The 20,195-nt window shown below is 44.1% G+C and overlaps 1 protein-coding gene across 2 annotated transcripts in view; it reads left to right on the top strand.

The window, feature by feature from the left end:
* LOC146776460 (voltage-gated potassium channel regulatory subunit KCNG4-like) overlaps nt 1–16,013 on the top strand; it is a 222,644-nt gene extending 206,631 nt beyond the window's left edge. For both annotated transcript variants that reach the window (XM_085639566.1, XM_085639565.1), the window contains exon 3: nt 14,043–16,013. In XM_085639566.1, the coding sequence (XP_085495692.1) occupies nt 14,043–14,813 (771 nt within the window). In that variant the 3' untranslated portion in view covers nt 14,814–16,013. The remainder of the gene's footprint in view (nt 1–14,042) is intronic.
* Nucleotides 16,014–20,195: the final 4,182 nt, after the last annotated feature.

Below are 20,195 nucleotides of genomic sequence, written 5' to 3'. Positions count from 1 at the left end.
CTGGGAACAAAAGAATGCAGGCAGCTGTATGCTAAATGTGTCCTTGCTCCAAAAATGGACATGAGGAAGCATTTTTCACTAAAATATAGTGCAAAACACAGATTTTTTTGAGTACCTTTGCTGAAATTTCATTTAATTACACTAAAGCATATTATGGGCGTTTCGGACACCCCTTGTTCTCCCCTACTTGCTCCCCTCGGAGGTATGAGTACATTTTCACGCTTTGCTCCGTTCTTGTGTCATGTACCCAACCCTATTTGACTTTGAATTTCCTCCTTTAAGATGATTTCATGACTAATTAATAATCTTTGCGGATGTGCTGTCAGCATGACCACTGATTGTGCTCATTTGGTTACTCATTGCAATATTAAGCTGGAAGTTAGTTGTATAGCGTTGCATCAGTTCTCTTTCTTTTACAGTAACATTACATTATGTAATTCTTTCTGTACACTATGGGCTGCAGATGTTATTTAAACTCCAACGCTGTTTGGTTGGATCAGATGTTTTGGTAATATTGCAGCATTTGCTCTTATTCCTTTTATGCTACAAATGATGGTCAGTTTTTTTTGTGCCAACCTTTAGCTTTGCCATTGATCCTGCAGCTTGTCACAAGCTGTGTACATGAGTTATAGAGGGTTGGGGATGCTCAGCTCATTTTCGGGTAAGGGGTTTGGTGGTTAGAGTGCACTTGTAGAAATTGTTAAATTTGAAAGAAATCTGAGGCCATGTTGTTTCTGTTCCCCCTGTTGCATAACCCTTCCTCCACCTGCCACCCCCATTTTTAGTCTGCTGACCTCCGTGGCATTTTTTAATTTTAGTTACTGAGCCAAATCGGGTCTATAAAAAATGCGCTTGGTAAATTTTGTAGGCGCGAATGGATGGTGCGCACAGTTGCAAAATGACGGCACCATTCTAGCCCTAAAGAGTGTTTGAAAAAACACAATCTTTAGCCATGCTGCATAGGATCAGGGATGCTAAGCAGCATGGCTAAAACCCATTGGCTAAGCCACAAGGCTCCAAAGGCAAGACTCTTCCAGCCTCTCTCACGTGGTTGACTTCAGGTCTTCGAGTGCAGTTTCTTCTCCGTGCACTTTCAAAGTTTCCGTCCCTCAATTACACGCTCTCCTCCTGTTCTTGGGGTGTCTTGTGCGTACACTGGCACTCCCTCTTTATGTGTTTGTGGTCTGCTCTCCCCTTCTTTCTCCAACTCTCACTCATTTGTTCTGCTCCTCTGTCTCCAATTCATTCCCCACTTCCTGCACAAAGTACCTATCCCTCTATATCTTCCTTTCTATCTATTCTGTGCAGCTTTCATCTCCTCTATTCACCATGTCACATAAGTCCACTACACAAATACACTCCACACCACGTAATTTCACCCCACACAATTCCACAACTAAAATTCTAATACAACCCACATAAGTCCACTCTACACCACATACATCCTCTACACTCCAAACCAAAACACATAGATAAAAGACATTGTTGCTTACAACGCCAATAGCTCTAACTCTAGCAAATGCGAAACATTTTGCATTACAAATGCTTGTTTATCTGAGGCCTCTTTTGTAGGCGCCTTTCAGTAGATGGTAATAAGGGTTACCAGAGAGGGCATCCAAGAAGATAATGTCTAAGCATATTACTCCTATTTTCACTAACCTACTTGGCAAAGGTTTCAGGGAAGGTATCCTGGGTGTGATTGCAGTGGGAGTGGGTGGCAGGGCCTTCGGATGTGCTAGGGGAGGACACTGCGAAACACTGAGGCTTAAATCTCCCTTGCCATGCAGGGATATACATGAGGTTTCTCTATGTTTAAGTTAAAAGGGTCTGTGCCCCTGCCTTTCTTTGGAATCGGGTTGTTCTTGTTCGCAGACTTCATTTAAAAGTGTGGAGATGAGTTCCAGCTCATGTGCTTGATATGAGTGAGTTGTTATTTTCGACCCCTGCGTAAACCCCTGTTTGCACTGGGGTCGGAATTATGAGTTGATTGTTACTTAGTGCATCCGATAAATATCAGATACATTAAATACCTCAACCTTTTTTAAATTTCAGCAGGTCAAACTTGCCAAAATGTAACAGAGGAAAACCATGCTGTAGTTACCATGACATGCAGAGTATGGTGCGTTAAACTCGAAAATCTGCATGTTACTCCCTACATACTCGATATAGGTGTAATTTATTGCACACAAAAATTAACGTACCTTGTGGTATCATTATTAATTATGTGCAATAAATAACACCTAAACTCATAATCAAGGCTTCTGATGTATCATTTGTTTTCGTTAAATATCCTGTTGTTGGAGAGGATGTGGCCTAGCGGCTTGAGCGGTCGACCTCGGAGCTGTGGAACTGGGTTCAAATCTCAGCAGGGACCCTCAGCATCCTGTGATTCTGGGCAAATCACTTAATCTCCTCATGCCTAACAAAAAAAAAGAAAAATGAATGTGCCCATCTGTAATGCAAGTGGTGCTCATGTAAAGTGCCCTGATACCTTCGGGTCTAGTTTGCGCTATATGAAACTACAAGAAAAAAAAAAGAATGCAAGATAATAAAATTAGCCAAACCCATAACAGATGCGACTTGGAAATATTGGTGCGCACAAGTTCAAGATAAGCGATTTAATTATAGGCATTGCCTGCAGTTGCAATTAAATGGTCTTTTATTGGTCGGTGGTATTCACGACAGTCACAGAAAGGGTAGAGCTGAATATTGTGCCGACCCTGGAAATGGCTTCACTACAATCTACAGTGCAAATCTTAGGCACGATGCGTAGACTGGTATCAGTGGCTTTGCTGCTGGCCAAAAGGCGAGTGGTGATGATGGCACCTAAAAGCCCATAAAGGAGGTATTATTAAAAGACATGGCATATTGTAATGCACAAATTGAAGACTATTGTAAACTGGCACATACGAAGGCACCCCCAAGAGACTTCTGGGATTCTTGTAAAGAATATATGAGAAGCAGGGAAGCAGATCTAAGGGCCACATGTACGAAGGAAACATTTTGCGAGTTCCTAATTGCGAATTTTTGTGACTTGCAATTGAGAACTCGCTAAATGTGATGTACAACAGTGTCTCACACTATTTGTGATTCCTAATGGGGTCACAATTGACCTGCCTCCAGCCGCGTTCCGTACAGGTAACAGCGGTGGGGCGGTGGGGCCGGGTTGAGGGGGATTTTGACAGACGATGAAAAGGGAAAATTAAATAAATAATTATTTTTCCCTTGTTATCATCTGTAGGAATCCCCCCCAACCCAGCCCCACTGCCCACCGCTGTTACCTGCATGGACCGCGGCTGCCTGCCTCATGAATATTCTTGAGGCAGGTCGCAATTAGAATGACCTGTAATCACAGATGTGGTGGCCTGCTGGGGTCAGCAGACTACCAGGTCTGTGATTGCTTTTTAAATAAAGCAATTTTTTTAATGAAATGCATTCCATTTTCCTTAAAGAAAAACAGGATGCATTAAAAAAAAAAAATGAAAAGTTACCTTTTCATTTTTTCAACAGCAGGAGGTGGTTCATGGGACCACTGCCTGCTCTTAAAAAATGTTGGTGACCACATTCGCAAAGGAGAAGGGGTCCCTTAGGGACCTGTTCCCATTTGTGAATGAGTTACTACCTTCTTCACAGAGTCGGTAAAATATGAATGTTTTCCGACCGCATTCCAGTCGCAAAACATTTATAAATGCCCCTGCGACTCCCTATTAGGAAGGGACGCCCTTGAAACGCCCCTTCCAAATACCGACTCGCAAATCCTATTTTGCAATACGGTAATAGATTACTGACTCACAAAATAGGGTTGGTACATGCAAAACGACTCTTTAAGGGTCGCAAACGGCCCGATTCTCAGTTTGCGACCACTAAAGCATGTTGTACATGCGGACCCTAAATGCTGATAACAAAGGCAGTTAAGATAGACTGGAAGTGGAGTGAGGCATGCTGATGGTAAAACTTTATATACAGGTTTGAGTAGATGCAAGTGGAAAGAGATCATTAGGCCGAATGACTTATCTGTGAGATGATGTGTATTTTTCTTTCTTTATTTTTTATTTGTCTTTAGTTGTTATTTGTTATACTAAAAATCCAATACAAACATTCAATTTCATTAGCTGCAGTAAAGACAAAACGACCAGAACTACTATTTTCATGGGGGTCATGTTATTCCCCTCTTGATCTGGTTTAGCACCACACCTCAGGAGTAGATTGCCCCAAATTGATATCTGGTATAGGGGAAGATGGTGAAGTTGTTGGCAAATTGGCTCATAGCTGACCTTGTGGTTTAGCGCTTCTCAGTTTTTAGGCATAGTGTGGATAATATTGGTAAAAGGCTCCAGTTTAATAGATCAGGGATCTTGTTTAACCATCTCTTGAATTCAGCTTCATTTAATGTAAACTATTGTTTGCCCTGCTGCTACATGGTACATTGTATATTACTCACACATCATATAGGGTAGCGCTACTAAAAGAAATAAGAGCAAACCATGAAGCTAGGCATAACCAGGTTATGGACGAAAACCCTCACTCACCCGAGGGTGACATGCTTCATCATAGGGTTCCTCCAACACACGGGGACCGCAAGGTACCCCGTGTGGGCTACGACTTTACCCAAGAGGGGAGGAGCGGGAGTGCAAAGCACGTGTTGGTTCTACCAACTCGATATGGTAAGGAGGAGCAGAGTACAAAAGAAAAAGAAAAGTATGCTTAAAAACTATCTACATAGGGGCAACAACTTTATTCTTCCTGCCTATGTGGTAGTAAGTTAAAATGCAAGTGAGTATAGGGTCAAAAATAAATGCCCTATCTAATGATCAACATGTTTCTGCCCAAGTGACAATGTTGTTCAAGGCATTCATCAGGATCAAAAGACAGTCACACTGCTATACAAAGTGCATGAATCATAATGTGATACTTAGGCCTCAATTTCTTGACCATCAAGCGCAATGTCGATCAGTATGATAGGTCAGAAGGCTCTAAAGCGTATTATATATGTGTAAACTTAACCTTCTGCAGAGTCTCACACCATGTTGTATGTATGCGAGGGGAAAGAAATCCTCATCCCTTACTCATCGTTTAATAAGCGAAAATCCTTCGTGTGCTGGTTCTTGCCCAGAGACAGGGGGAGATGCCCCTTTCCCCCTAAATTGAAACGAGTTTTTTGATGGTGTGTCTGGGCTAGAGTGTAAGTTTCCGTTATTTGGGATAAAATCCAATTGATACAAGTAGATCCGGTTGATGTTTGTATTTTTTATTCTTATTGATAGCTGTAAACGAAAAGGATGGCACAGCCAACACGTGTTTCACCCCCTAATTGGCCGTCAGGCCTGGGGCTTCCTCAGGGCAGGTGTCCGGATAATTCAGTATTTTTAGCGAGGGTTTATAAACCCGAAGATTTCTCTGGTCACGGCTAATGCCAGGTGCTGCTGTTGTCCATGTGCACCACAACATGGACAACAGCAGCACCTGGCATTAGCCGTGACCAGAGAAATCTTCGGGTTTATAAACCCTCGCTAAAAATACTGAATTATCCGGACACCTGCCCTGAGGAAGCCCCAGGCCTGGCGGCCAATTAGGGGGCGAAACACGTGTTGGCTGTGCCATCCTTTTCGTTTACAGCTATCAATAAGAATAAAAAATACAAACATCAACCGGATCTACTTGTATCAATTGGATTTTATCCCAAATAACGGAAACTTACACTCTAGCCCAGACACACCATCAAAAAAGAGTCTCACACCATGTCAGATATGCTTATGGAACTATGGCGCTTGTTCCGAAACTCTGAGGGGAGAGTTATATACATGGTACATTGTGACATAGGTATTTTTCTAAAGATCAGTGCTTCTTTATCGGCCAACAAAGAATGTCCTTGAGGACTTGTGTATAGAATAGATAGGCAGAACCAAATAGGGTTATTTAAAAACGAAGGAAAATTTAATTTTAACTATATAGAACAAGGTCCTAAATGCCTCTGAAACTGAAGGACGCCGATCTTGCTTAAAGGCAGAAAATGGGGCAAAATATATTTACTGTAATAATTAATTAGCAAACAAGTATACAACGCCCAAAATGTATTTTATTTTTCATGGGAGCGAGGTTCCTATGGCTTTGGCATTTAACAAACATAAACAGCAGTGTGTACACCCGGAGACTTCTCACTTGCCGGTCTTCAGAAGAAATGGCATGAGTGCCCAACACAGCAAACTCCTCTAACACACTACAGCCAGTGTCATCACTTAGTGGCCAGATAAGGTGGATGGTGTGGGTTCACTATATACAACAGAACACTTGTTTAGCACAAAGACTTCTAGATTCCTCCTTGGCATGTTCAGAATATCGACACCCTGATCTCTACCCTACTCCACCATGTATTGAATCCTAGTAGCCAAAGCTACACCACGCATCTCAACACCAGCTCAGTGTCCCAGAAGCCTGGGCTGCACCGCCCATTCCACTGCCAGTTCAGAGTCCCAGCAGCCCTAGATACAGTTCCAACCATATCACCTGCTCGGAATCCCTTCAGAGTGAGCTAAAGCTCCTATCACGGCACATCTTTAGAGTCCTAGCAGCCGAGCTATACCTCCTACCACAACACATGCTCAGACCCCCAGCAGCCTCAGATATATTTTCAACCATATCACCTGCTTGGAATCCCTTCAGAGTGAGCTGTACCTCCTACCTTAGCACATCCTTAAAGTCCTTGCAGCCTGAGCTTTACCTCCTACCACACCACCTGCTCAGACCCCCAGCAGCCTCAGATATAGTTCCAACCATATCACCTGCTTGGAATCCCTTCAGAGTGAGCTATACCTCCTACCACAGCACATCCTTAAAGTCCTAGCGGCTTGAGCTATACCTCCTCCCACACCACCTGCTCAGACCCCCAGCAGCCTCAGATATAGTTCCAACCATATCACCTGCTTACAATTCCTTATATAGTGAGCTATACCTCCTACCACACCACCTGCTCAGACCCCCAGCAGCTTCAGATATAGTTCCAACCATATGACCTGCTTGGAATCCCTTCAGCATGAGTAATATCTCCTACTACAGCACGTATTTGGAGTCCTGGGAGCCTGAGCTATATTTCCTCCCACACTACCTCTTCAGAGTTATATCTGCCTGTGATACACATCCTACCACACAACCTGCCTAGAGTCCGGTGGTGGGGCAGTAAATGAGCAGAAGAAGTGGAGGGGTGGAAGCAGTGGAAGAAATGAAGATTGGGGAGGTGGTCATTAAAGAAAGTGAAAAAATGAAGGTATTATTATTATTGTTATGTGTTAGGTGCAACAAATCCCCCTGAAAGCGTTTCTAGACGCTATTATGCATCTTCAGCAAGAGCGAAAGATTAAAATATTTGAGTAATGGACTAAAAGCATGGCTAAAACATCTATTTTTGAATTGCCTGTGGTGGGTATTAATCCGAAGATGTATTGAGAGCTGGGGAATTTATAGAGTGAGTAGCAGAGGAGTGGAGATATAGAAGCATTAGATGAATTGAGCTAACACAAGAATGGAGGCAGTGGAGAACTGCAAGCAATAGTCAGAGACACTGACTGTGGCAAACCTGGATATCCGAGAGGCCCTTTTCTTGCTTTCAAGACTCCCAGCAGAAACATCAATGGAAGTACTAGAGGCACAAAGTTGTTGTAGTAGTAGGGTAATTAGAGTAATGAAGTCATTGAAGGAGTAAAGCTAGGGAACAGTGGAATTAGAGGAGCTGTAGTAGCGTGGGAGTGTACTGACAGATGCAGGGCAAGAATGAAAGAAGGGGTTTAGAAGTAATGTAAAGGTGGAGGCAGCAGGTGTTCAGCCGGAATGGAGGCAGTGGAAGAGTGAAGACAGTGGAGGAATGAGGGCAGTAGAGGAATTAACAACAAGGTCTTATGGCAATGGAGTTGATGGCAGTGGAATAGTGGGGGGGTAGTTGAATCAGTGGAGTACAGATGATAGTGGAGAGGTGGAGAAGTAAAGAAAAAAAGGAGTAAAAGCATTGGAGGTATTCTAGGTTTGGGGGCATTATTATTGTTATTTGTTAAGCACAACAAACCACCCTGAAAGCATCTGGTGGAGTAGAGTAATCCTATCATGGCAATAGTTGTGCAGCAGAAGAGTGGGGGTGGTGAAGGAGTGTGGACAGCGGAGAAATTGGAGCATTGATAGGGTGCAAGTAGTGGAGAAATTTAGGCATTGAAAAGAGGTTTGTTCCTGGTTAAGGCAAACCTGGATATCTCAAAGGCCCCTCCTTAATTTGTAGACTTACAATAGAAACTTTAGTGGTTCTATCACTTACCAGCCTTTTCCACTGTTGAAATGTTCACCACCATTTCACTGACATGAGGTATGGCACTGCAACCGCAAGCGTGATTATCTGACAAGGAAACAGGCATGCTATAAGGTCAAGAACCAAGCTACATCTGAATCAAGTCTGGTCAAAATGTCTACTCCTGAGCATGGGCTATAGTATACTGGCCGTTATTGGGGCCAATGTTGTGGTCCAGCTTGGTGATGGCCCTTCCCCACCAGGCTTCCACTTTAATATGGCATCTAGCTATGCCATAATATATTAGCAAGCTGACCGCACACTCATCATATACAATGTGTCAATGCTGCAAGCTAGGCTGTTCATGCAATATATCTCCATATTTGCAGTATGTCTCGAATGCTGCTAACTTGGGATGCTGCTAACTAGCGGTGAGCGGCATGTTTATTCCGGCCATGGAATAGGCAGAATTTGATGACTACGCATTACTCTTGTAATATGGTGTTCGGGCCTAATTCTGACAATTGCCATGTGGCTAAATGTTTCCCCACATGGCTACCGAAATACGAGAGCAGGCGAGATTTGGCATCCCCTAGTGCCATTTTCTAAAACGAGCGGTCACAAGCAGCCATGGTCAGAGGGCTGCTTCTGAAGTAGATTTGCTGCCACTCTAATAGATTTTCTACTGAAGCGGCAATAAAATTAGCTCGAGTGGATGTGCAGTCCTGCGTATTGTATTGTGCTGTTCACACTGATTTTTCAGCGCTGGTCGCTCAATGGGCACTAAATTGCAGCGCGACCCGCACAGCATGCATATTTTCTGACCTTTGGCAGAACTCCATCGAATCTCTCTGAGTTTTTATATTAGTCCGCAGAGTGAAACTCCATGAGTTTTGCCCACCCCTACTGCTCACCCAGTTAATCATGTAGCAATGGCACGAGGTTCAACCCACCTTGCACCATTAGGAGAGGATAATCATCTGTAGTTCTATGATTTACTCAAAACTAGAAGTGCAAGGCCGCACCAAGACCACTGACTCATTGTCAGTGAAATTGCTCTCCCACCCTCGCAACTCCACCATTAAGTGAGGCCTCTCCTAAGCCCCTGCACTCCCGTAGTGTTGTTGGCCCTCCTCCACCCGCAAGTTATACCTGCGCCTCATCCCTGGTGGTCCAGTGGACCTCTGACTCCTTTTCTCTCTCGTACTGCTTTCTGCCCCTTTCTGATCCATTTTCACCCTTTAGCTTTTTCACCCTTTCACTCTTTATAGCACTTTTCTTCTGCTTTCAGCTCCATTTCACCCTTAATTCTTCTCAACATTTTACTCTTTATATCTTTTTCTTTTCTTTTTTCACCCTTTTACTCTTTACATTTTTCCTCTTCTTTTTATTGCTTGCTTTCCCCCGTTTTTCCCGCCGCTGCTGCCCCAGCGGCCCCTCACCCCAGCGCGACCAGCAAGAGCCAGTTCCCCTTCCCGCTCCCGCCTCCCAGCTGTCCAGCCCTCCCCGATCCCTACTTAATGGCCGCCACTGTGCGGCCGTGCTCAGCGGGCATGCCGCTGGCGCGCAAAGGCAAGCTTGTCTTCCCTTGACCAGCGCCAGGAACCCTGGACCTCTGCACCGCCAATGCTACAACCCAGCAGCACTCCAGGCACTCAACCCAGGCCACAACAACAACTGTAAGCTTGCATCACCAGCCGACACCCATGGACCCTTCAGCTGTCACCGCTGCCAGCACACCTGCAGGGTGATAGAATTGATATCCTTCAATTAGTCTGTATATTTCCCATTGTGCTTCTTTATTGACCCCCAGTTCGTTTTTGTATGTTGAACACCTGCAGCACCGCCAGGAACACGGACCCAGCACAACCCGCCCGCAAGAATACAGCCGAACCGAAGGCCCTGCAATGCATCCTCCTCAACGTCTGATCACTCCACAAACACGCCACCAAGATCTAGGACCTCCTCAACAGCACCACCCTGGGCGTAGCATTCTTCACCGAAACCTGGACCAACACCACCTCGAGACCGGACATCGCCATTCCCCAAGGATACAAGATCTCCCAGAAGGACCGCCCCACCCGCCCGGAAGGAGGAATCGTCATCATCCACAAATCCACCCTCCGGCTGAGCACACTCCCTGACGAGCCCACAGACCTGATGGAACACCTACACTTCAAGATACAGGTCAGTACTACCACCAGCCTCCGAGGAACTCTCCTCTACCGACCCCCCGGACCCTGCGGACCTTTCACCAACTCCATCACAGACATCATCTCCCTGCAAGCCATCGCATCCACCAACTACACCCTGCTGGGAGACCTCAACTTCCACCTCGACAACCAACTAGACCCCAACACCACATCCCTCCTGGACAACTTCCACAACATTGGTCTCCGCCATATCATGACCGAACCCACACACTTAGCAGGACACACCCTCGACCCCCTCTTCGGGGAAACTCCATCACTTTCAGCCCAACCACCGAACTCCAATGGACAGACCACCGATGCATCCACTTCACCTTCAGAAAACCCACCGTCCACAGACACCAGCACCTGCTCCCACGAAGAAACTGGACCAAAATCACCGATGACCAGCTCACCTCTTCACTCGGCAACTCCACCCCAACCACCGTGGAAGACAACGACCCCAACACCGCAGTCCGAACTCTGCACAGATGGATCTCCGACAGCACCTACACCATAGCCTCCCTCAAGAAGAACAACAACACACACGCCAAGAAAGCCAGATGGTTTACCACTGAACTTCCAGAGTCCAGACGCACATGCCGCCGCCTCAAAAAGGACTGGAGGAACTCCAAATCCACAGAAGCCCACAATAACTTCAGAGCCGTCACCAACACCCACCACCAACTCATCAGAAATACGAGAAAAACAGCGGTCAAAGACAGAATCTCCACACACACGCACAATAGCAAAGAACTCTTCAGCATCATCAACAAGTTCGCCCAACCCACCAGCGAGTCTACTGACATTCCTCCCTCAAAAGACCTCTGCAACAAACTCAGCACCTTCTTCCACCACAAAATCAAGAACATTTACGACAACTTTGACGCAGACAAACAACACACTGAACCCTCACCAGACACCCTGACACCCTGAAGCCAACAATTGACAGCTGGAAAGCCCTCAGCACTGAAAACACACTGAAGACAATGAAGTCAATCCACTCCGGTGCCCCCCCTGACCCCACCACATCTTAAACAGAGCTGCCAACACCATTGCACCCATGCTTCGCCACACCATCAACTGCTACCTAGTGAACCCCTCCTTTCCCGACGACGGGAAACACGCCCAGATCAACCCCTCCTGAAGAAGCCCTCGGCGGACCTCACCGACCTCAAAAACTACAGACTCATCTCCCTGCTCCCGTTCCCATTGAAAGTCATTGAGAAAGCCATCAACAGCCAACTTACCACCTTCATCGAAGAGCACAACATCTTCGACTCCTCCCAATCCGGCTTCAGAAAAAAGCACAGCACAGAAACCGCCCTCCTCGCCGCAACAGACGACATCTGCTCCCTATTGGTCAGAGAAGAAACTGTAGCCCTCATCCTCCTCAACCTCTCAGCGTCCTTCGACACAGTCTCCTACCGCACCCTAATATGCAGACTCCACGACGCAGGAATCCAGGACAGGCTCCTCTACTGGATCCACTCTTTCCTCTCTGGCAGAACCCAGCGGGTCAGACTCCCTCCCTTCCTCTCGGACCCTACTTCAAACACCTGCAGAGTCCTCCCTCAGCCCCACGCTCTTCAACGTCTACATGACTCTGAGCGCCCCCATTGTCAGAACTCACGGACTCAACATTGTTTCATATGCAGACGACACCCAACTCATCCTCTCTCTATCCAACGAACCCAAAGCAGCCAAACACAACTTTCAAGAAGGCATTGAAGCTGTCACCAAATGGATGAATAGCAGCTGCCTACAACTCAACACTGACAAAACAGAAGTACTCATCATGGGCCCACGCCCCGACGCCTGGAATGACACCTGATGGCCCCCCGCCCTCGGAAGATCACCCACCCCCACGGACCACGCACGCACCCTTGGAATCATCCTGGACTCCGAGCTCAAACTGGACCACCAGATCAACTCCATCGCATCCTCCTGCTTCCACACCCTCCGCCTCGTATGTAGGTCCTCATGCCAGAAAGACCAGATCAGGAGGCTGCTCGTTCTCCTTCCTCGCAGCCAGAGCCTGGAACGCCCGACCGCTCCACCTCAGACAGACAACATCACTCTCCATCTTCACGAGAAACCTCAAAACAGACCCCCTCCTTGATGAACTGGAACCTGCACCTCCCCTCCTCCCCGGCGCCTTGAGATCCTTACGGGTGAGTAGTCGCACTTAACAAACACGTGATTGATTGATTTATCAATTTGATACCTGATGGCGCCGACGGATATTTTGGGGGATGGCTGTTACTAGGGTCACTTTTGAGTGGAAAATTCTCCTCATGTTAAGGAGAGGAATGGCAGCTCATGGAACATCTGAACAGTCAATGCAGCTTAGAGACTGGGATTTCAATAGCATTAAATTGATGCAAACAATGCCCTCCACTTCATGGGGCAGGGATCGTGAAATCCTTTTAGCTTTCAGTGATTCAGGTATGGGCAATAGATAGCCAGTCGGTTCGCACTATCATAAAAATAAAAGAACTGTTTTGGTGTAACTTATCCATAATTGTTACACCCTCGTGTGCACGTTAAAAAAAACATTGCTGGCTTCTAACACCATACATTGTCTAGGCCTGGGTGAAATTTCGTTACGCCAGCATAATCTTACATAATTTCTGAAATTTCACATTGTGCTTATTACGCAAAATGCTTGACATTATGCTACGTCGCTTATTTTTCCGTAGATTCTGAAAGAAATTCTTTCACTGGAGCAACATCTTGCGTGATGTAATGCTATTATTAGGGCAAAATGCATTCTCGCATCCAAAATGGATGCAAAGACATATTCTGCGCTAAAAATAGCGTTAAATGTCAGCCTTGCATTGGGCTCAATTTTAAGAAATTCTCCAAAAATTCACACAATTACTCAGATTTTGCACACCTCTCTGGTATGTCCAGTCTATAATGTTAAAAAGGAAGATAACTAATGACAGGATGATGAGGGAACAGGATCCTTTTGGGTGTCTGTGGGAGGAGAGAGGCCTGGGCAGTGCACATTCGTCCCGTCCCATTACAGAGTTCCAGCCCCCAATCCTGCATCACACCATTGATTACTATTCAAAACTTTAAATAAATCTGGGTATATTTAAATATTGCATTTAAATATTTGGCACAGAGTGAATTCCCTTGTTAAACAGTTTGTTATATGTGGTTGCAAGTGCTTGTTTTATCTTCCAGTTTGTTTCCCGCGCTCGCCAATAGGCTATCTCCGTTCAAGTAATCTAGTTTTACCTTCAGGACATTTATAAAGTTGGCCCAATATCAAATCAGCAATAAATGATTAGACTGATGAAGCTAATCGATAAAAGTACAGCGATGAGACATGATTTATTTGATATGTGTAGAAACCCTAAAAGCAGTTCCCAGCAAAACCTTTGAGCATCAGAGCAGACTGAGTATAATGGCCATTAATGGCATTCAGTCAAGTCAACATTAATTCATTTCAGGAAGCAGGCTGCTCCACCTAAATCCTGAAATAGATGTACACAAATTGTCATATTTCATGATTGGTAATAAAATGAATACAGCAGTATGACAATAATATGTATTCTCTTTCTTTTGTTATCCAGGGTGAATGCTCTCAGAAGTGCTATAACATGTTCATCATTGAGACCATCTGCGTGGCATGGTTTTCTCTGGAATTCCTGCTTCGATTTGTCCAGGCGAAGAGCAAATGCCAATTTTTCAAAAGCCCCCTCAACATCATTGACTCTTTAGCCATCCTACCCTTCTACATCTCGCTCATCGTGGAAGATGAGCACACCGGGGACGAGAAACAGGGCAGCAACTCGTACTTGGAGAAGGTTGGGCTGGTGTTGCGTGTGCTGCGTGCCCTGCGGATCTTGTATGTCATGCGATTGGCCCGGCATTCTCTGGGGTTGCAGACTTTGGGCCTCACCGTTCGACGGTGCACTCGTGAGTTTGGCCTTCTTTTGCTCTTCCTGTGCGTTGCGGTCACCCTCTTTGCACCCTTGGTTCATCTAGCGGAAAATGAAATGGGATTGTGTCAAGAGTTCACCAGCGTCCCGGCTTCCTATTGGTGGGCAGTCATCTCCATGACAACTGTGGGCTACGGTGACATGGTGCCTCGGAGCATCCCAGGCCAAGTGGTGGCACTGAGCAGCATTCTTAGTGGAATACTCATCATGGCCTTCCCTGCTACCTCCATTTTCCACACCTTCTCATGCTGCTACGCTGAGCTCAAAAGAGAACACGAACGCTTAGAAAGTCACTTGACCAGAATGGCAAACGCAAACGTCTCAGGAGAAAGCGACACCTTTAATGACACAGAGAGTTTGGTATCAGAGGACACATACAAGTACTTCTATGCAGGAAAATAAATGATGGACAAAGGGATGACCTGAATTAAAATTCAGCGAACCAAGCCGGTTGGGGTACCCTTTCTCCATGCAACCCTTTCACTAAACTTAAGAATGAGTTTAGACCAAAGAAAGTTTACTATATTGCCAAGGACTGTATGTCTTGACTGAGAACAATAGTATAAAAGGGGAGAAGGGTGAGAAAAGGGTTCGCTTTTGCTGTGATGACTAAAACCTTTGTGGTAATGGCACAATGATATATGGTAACAATCCCTAATGCCCACCATGCTTTTTAATGCATACATTTGCTTTCCAGGTGTTTTAGCTCTTGGTGTTTTTTTGTTGGTGCTTTATGATTATCAAAGCTCCATGGGGCTACTTTTGTAAATAGGGGTGCTCTCCTAGGCAGTTCTGAAGGGAGAGGGCCTTCAATGCTTTGGTCTTCTCTTGAAAGGATTAACCTGCATCTCCTCAGTTTCAACCACATTCCTGGGCATCACTTTATGAAGATGACGAGAGACATACATTCAACGTTCACACCAAGGACGTTCTTTGTAGTTCTTTTCTAATTCTATGACAGTTTGCTTCTCTTCTTCATCATTTTCTTTTAACTTTCCTTAGCTTGTAATTGGTTTTCTTTGTGCAATGGTGGTATTTTGCTTTATTCTGTTGGTTCATCCTCCATTTTGTGAAGTAACAACAACCACATACAGCTTCAATCCCTTTAAAAAATGTGGAACAAAGTTTGCCAATCGTATGTATATTTTCATGGACAAGATCATTTTTGTTTTTATATCAGAACACCATTTTCCATATACTTGAAAGCATTTAAGATAATGCCTCTTTTTTTGCAGGGACTTTGGATATAACAAAAGGGATGAGAGGTACAAAAACTGAGCCAATGTGCTTCTGCATAGCTTCTGCCGTAATAATATTGAATGCCAAGGCATATCACATCAGGATTTGTGTATCATTGGGAAAAAAATGGAGCAGATTAGAACTGATCAAATATAGCTCTGTTTACATAATAATTACTTCTCCGCCTTTACAAGAATAAATATGAAATATAAATAATGCGAAATCAGTTTGCTTGATTTGTTTTAACAAAGGTTGTTGGTGGATTTTTGTTTTTTATTCATTAAATACCACATTATGCATGCAAAATGATTGGTAAGCATCAGATGCATCATAGCCAGGGTCAGGATACCCTCACAGGCGATAAGCAGCACTTTACAAATCCTCTTTGATTGATTGATAGCATTTCTGCATTATTTCTCTCCAAACTGTTTTTCTCTATGTTTTCCCTAGTGCATAAATATTTATGTGGACATAAGCAAAATCCGTTTGGTCTGTTGTGTATTACAAAAACACCAAAAATGCTGCAAAATAATATTTGGTATCTTTTATATAACCCACACTGGTTAGGTAATCTGGCCCTCTTATTGCTAGCACTTCATGCTTTTCATGGCTACTGGACTGTGGCACCAGGCTAATATAGTAAGAAATTTCATCTGAAATAAATATTTTCTCCTAAATATAGTCTAGAAAATGAACACCCCATCTGAGTTATCAATAGAAAAAATGCACCACAGATTCTCGATGTGGTATTCTTCAATGTCTTTACTTTAGCCTATGCGGGGGACAGAGCCATATAGTACAAAAGGTCGTTGTGTGCAAAGAAGAATCAAGTACAATCTGGTGAGGAAAGAACTGAAAATGGAGAGGGTCTGGCTCACAGAAGACCAGTGCCTTAGAATGTCCCAGGCCAATCTCAGTTTCAAAAGCACATTTTGCATGTCGTAGTCTGCATTGTATGTGGCATAGACTGTTTAGCCAAAATGTACAAGATTAAGACATTTACCAATTCACTGAAAGCCTATTTTTTTTATTATCTTTCACATTTTTTAAGATAGAAATATAATTAATCGTAAAAAAAAGCCTTTTTTGATTGGTTTACTTTCAAGTTTGAAGAGATTTTTTTTCTTTCATCCCCTATCTCTTTCCTCATCCTGTCACTGGATGACATTTCTTTTTTTTTTTTTAATGGTGTTCCAAGAGTGTCCCTTCTCCTCAAGGGCACTTGCCTCTTTGCACTGCTATTGCTCCCTCCCATAATCCTCCTTCCCCACTCCCACTTGTTTTTTTTTGTGTAGGGGGCCTTCCCAAACTGCTTCCTCCAATGACTTTTAAAATTAATCTATTCTCCACACGTGCACCTCTTTTTTCCAGTTTTTTGGAGGCTCCTTCCGTACTCTCATTCCTTCTCCTTTCCCTACCCTGCTTCCCTCTCCCTTTTCCCCATCATTTTTCTTTTTCTTTAATATTAAAACTATACTCCCTAACCAGGATTCTAAATAGGGTTCATAGTTTAGATTTTTGAAACACATATTTTTTCTCTCTCTTTAGAAAATGAATGATATTGTTCTGTTATTATTTCCATCCACAGTGTATTTCTATAAATGTGTTTTTAAACCGGTTCAATTTTTAATTACATGCCATCTTAAAAATTGATTTCTATTATTTAGTTTTTCTGTCAATTTACATGTTACTTACTGTCTAGGTTCCCTTTTATAAAATAATTCAGACAAGAGAATCAGAATACAACTCTTTGTAAAATGACGGTATTAGACTGGAACTTGGCACTCCCGGTGATGTAGAGTTATCTACCAATAAACCAAAGCATTAGTGTCCACTTCCCATAATTACATGTATCTCTTTGCAGTCACCGGAAAAAGAACAAGTACTTCTCTGGTTCCTTGGATGGTACCCAATTCAATACACAGGTCAATGGAAAGACCTTTTGTTCAGCAGGAATATGCATTTTGTTCAGTTGGAATATCAAGGCCTGGAAAAGAATACCTTGGTTTAGAGGGGTGGGAGATATTGGTATCTCACTATATTGCCCCCTGTATAGTTAAGGAATTGCAACACTGACCAGCTGGTGCAAGATCAATTCTTCTATGCAGTTACAGTCAAGTACCTCTCATAAGAAGGAAGTACTGCATCAAATAAACTCTTGCATCAAGGTAAAAGGAAGAGGTTTGTGAATATATATGCTTGTACAAGCAGAGAAGTACTGCTGTATGTCACCACAAACGGAACCTACCATTTGTATACTGACCAATGTATGATAAAATGCTTAAAAACGTTTAAAAAGGTTTCTAGCAGATGGATACAAATATTATGGAAGAAATAAAATTGGGTTGCAGAAGACAAACATTTCTCATGATTTGTTAATATGACTATAGTAGCTTATGATACATGAATGAATACAAAATCTATCAAAAGAACAGTAAATAATGTCCATATAACAGACCAGTTTTAACATTAGAATTGTTCTGTACCGAGTAAAAGATCTTATGACTCGAATGAAATAACTTTCTTTATTTCGCTTTGCCTCAAAAATTAGGCGTTCTAGAAGTTCATGTTGGAGATCTTTAGCAGCAGGTTCTCAGGCTTATCATGAGCTTCTAGAGTTGGTCCAATATCAGTTATTTTAGTTATTTTTAATGCATAGGCTGAGACATACCCATTTTAAAGTAGTTTCAAATAAAGAGGGAAAACAAAACTCAGATCTTGAAAATTGTAAACCTATCTACCCAAAAAGCAGCATGGGAGGCTAAGGTATGCAGGCCCTGCTGGAAAGCTTCTCCTGTTTATACCGCTAAAGACATTACAGTTGATCCTTCACTTGGTAATGTTAAAGTAGCATTGCTATAAAAATACATTGCAGACAGGCCACAAAACAAGGAGGCCCAGTGACTATGAGGGGTGCCTCTCGACCCAGTGCTGTTCCCCCTCTTCATTTTTTGTAAAGTATTATACATTACCTGGCAACAGGAAGGATGGATAAGAGGCTAATGGAAGCTTTTGAGGAAGAAGGGAAAAAGCAGCAATGGTGGTGGATGTTAGAACCCTGCTAATACAGATGCACGATTTAGAATAGGTCCCTTCCGGGAAGTACAGAGTGTGCCCCGTTCCATGGAAGAGAAGAGGTGACATGTGTGGGTAAGATGGTCATGCTGCCTATAAAAGCTTATTCGCTATTGGTTGAGAATAATCGCATTGCTTCAACTAAAGCATGTGGGACATTGGAACTACTGGCAAATCTGTAATGAAGATTCAATGGGACTGATTCCGAAAAAGGTCAAAGAGGATTTAAAGAAGATTGAACATAAAAATGTAAAAGGTAAGGTCAGTGTTACTGCTACTGATTTGAATAGAATGTCAGGGACCATGCTGAGACTGGGACAAGGTTAACTAAAAGGTAGTGTTTGCTCTCTGTAGGGACAAAAGGGATTGAGGACGACGAGTTTAATAAACACAAGGGAGTACCTAAAGGTCTGGTGAGGGAAGGTCAGGACAGAAGGTGAGGCCTGGCACAGGTTTGAACAGTCTAGGATTGGGAGCCTGGATAGGCCATTCTTGCCACAACAAAACTAGGACCAACAGGGCATATAATGAACAACAAAAAATAAGAAGGAAATATGAAGTGACAAACAGAAAATACAGCAGACAAACTATCATAAATGATAGTTTCTAATGTTCCTTGGAAGCTGATCTCACTGTTAGGGTAAAAGATCTTCTAAAAAAGACAAGGAGCATTTAATCTCACACCGTCCGGAAAGACACGCAGTTCTTAGGGAAGTAGAGCAGTGGGTGCATCTCTGTCCAGGAGGCACCAAACCTCAGAGTCTCCCTGACACCCTTATAAATAGCAATTAAGATGTCAACACAACCATAAGAGAAGAACCAGAAATGCCGCCACAACCTGCGCCCAGGGGACTACAGCCTCCAGCCACCAACGCGGCTGACGCCACAAACAGACACGTCAGGAGGTGCACAAAGCCGTAGCTGGTCTCCCGCAGCACGGGACGCGTGCAGGCGTTCCCGGGCTAAGCAGTGGGGCAAGGGTGGGCCCATCTGCGCCCGTCAGCAGCCGGAAGAGGCTGGGCTGAGCCAGGTCTCTTGGCTCTCGTTAACGGACCAGGCTACCCCCAGGCTACAGCTCTTGTTTGGAGTGAGTCCTTAAGGGCAAGAATAAAGTTCTTTCCTTTGTATGGGGACCTATGACCGTGTTATTCCTGGTTTAGATTTTCCAGCCCCTTTATCTTAACTCAGGAAGTGCCCCCTGTGTTCTCCATCTGATCCTTGAAGAGACTGTTATCTTGTAGGTCAGAAAAAGCATCTCCCGACTGATTAGTGATGGGTAAAAGGAAACTGGCCATCGGACAAGGGGGTTCGCTAGGAATCAACGTAGCTGGGCCAGTTGGGACCATAGACTCCTTTTTAACTATAGCAGCAAATGTCATCACGAAGGAGATAGCCCTAACTGGAAAAAGGCTCGCCAAAGAGTCCGAGAAATTAGCATTGGCATCTGTAAGGGATGGAGACATGATGAAG

This window comes from Triturus cristatus, chromosome 12 (assembly GCF_964204655.1).
Source record: "Triturus cristatus chromosome 12, aTriCri1.1, whole genome shotgun sequence".
NCBI lineage: Eukaryota > Metazoa > Chordata > Amphibia > Caudata > Salamandridae > Triturus > Triturus cristatus.
Note: the sequence above shows the minus strand (reverse complement) of the source record. Positions and strands in the feature narration are given on the sequence as shown.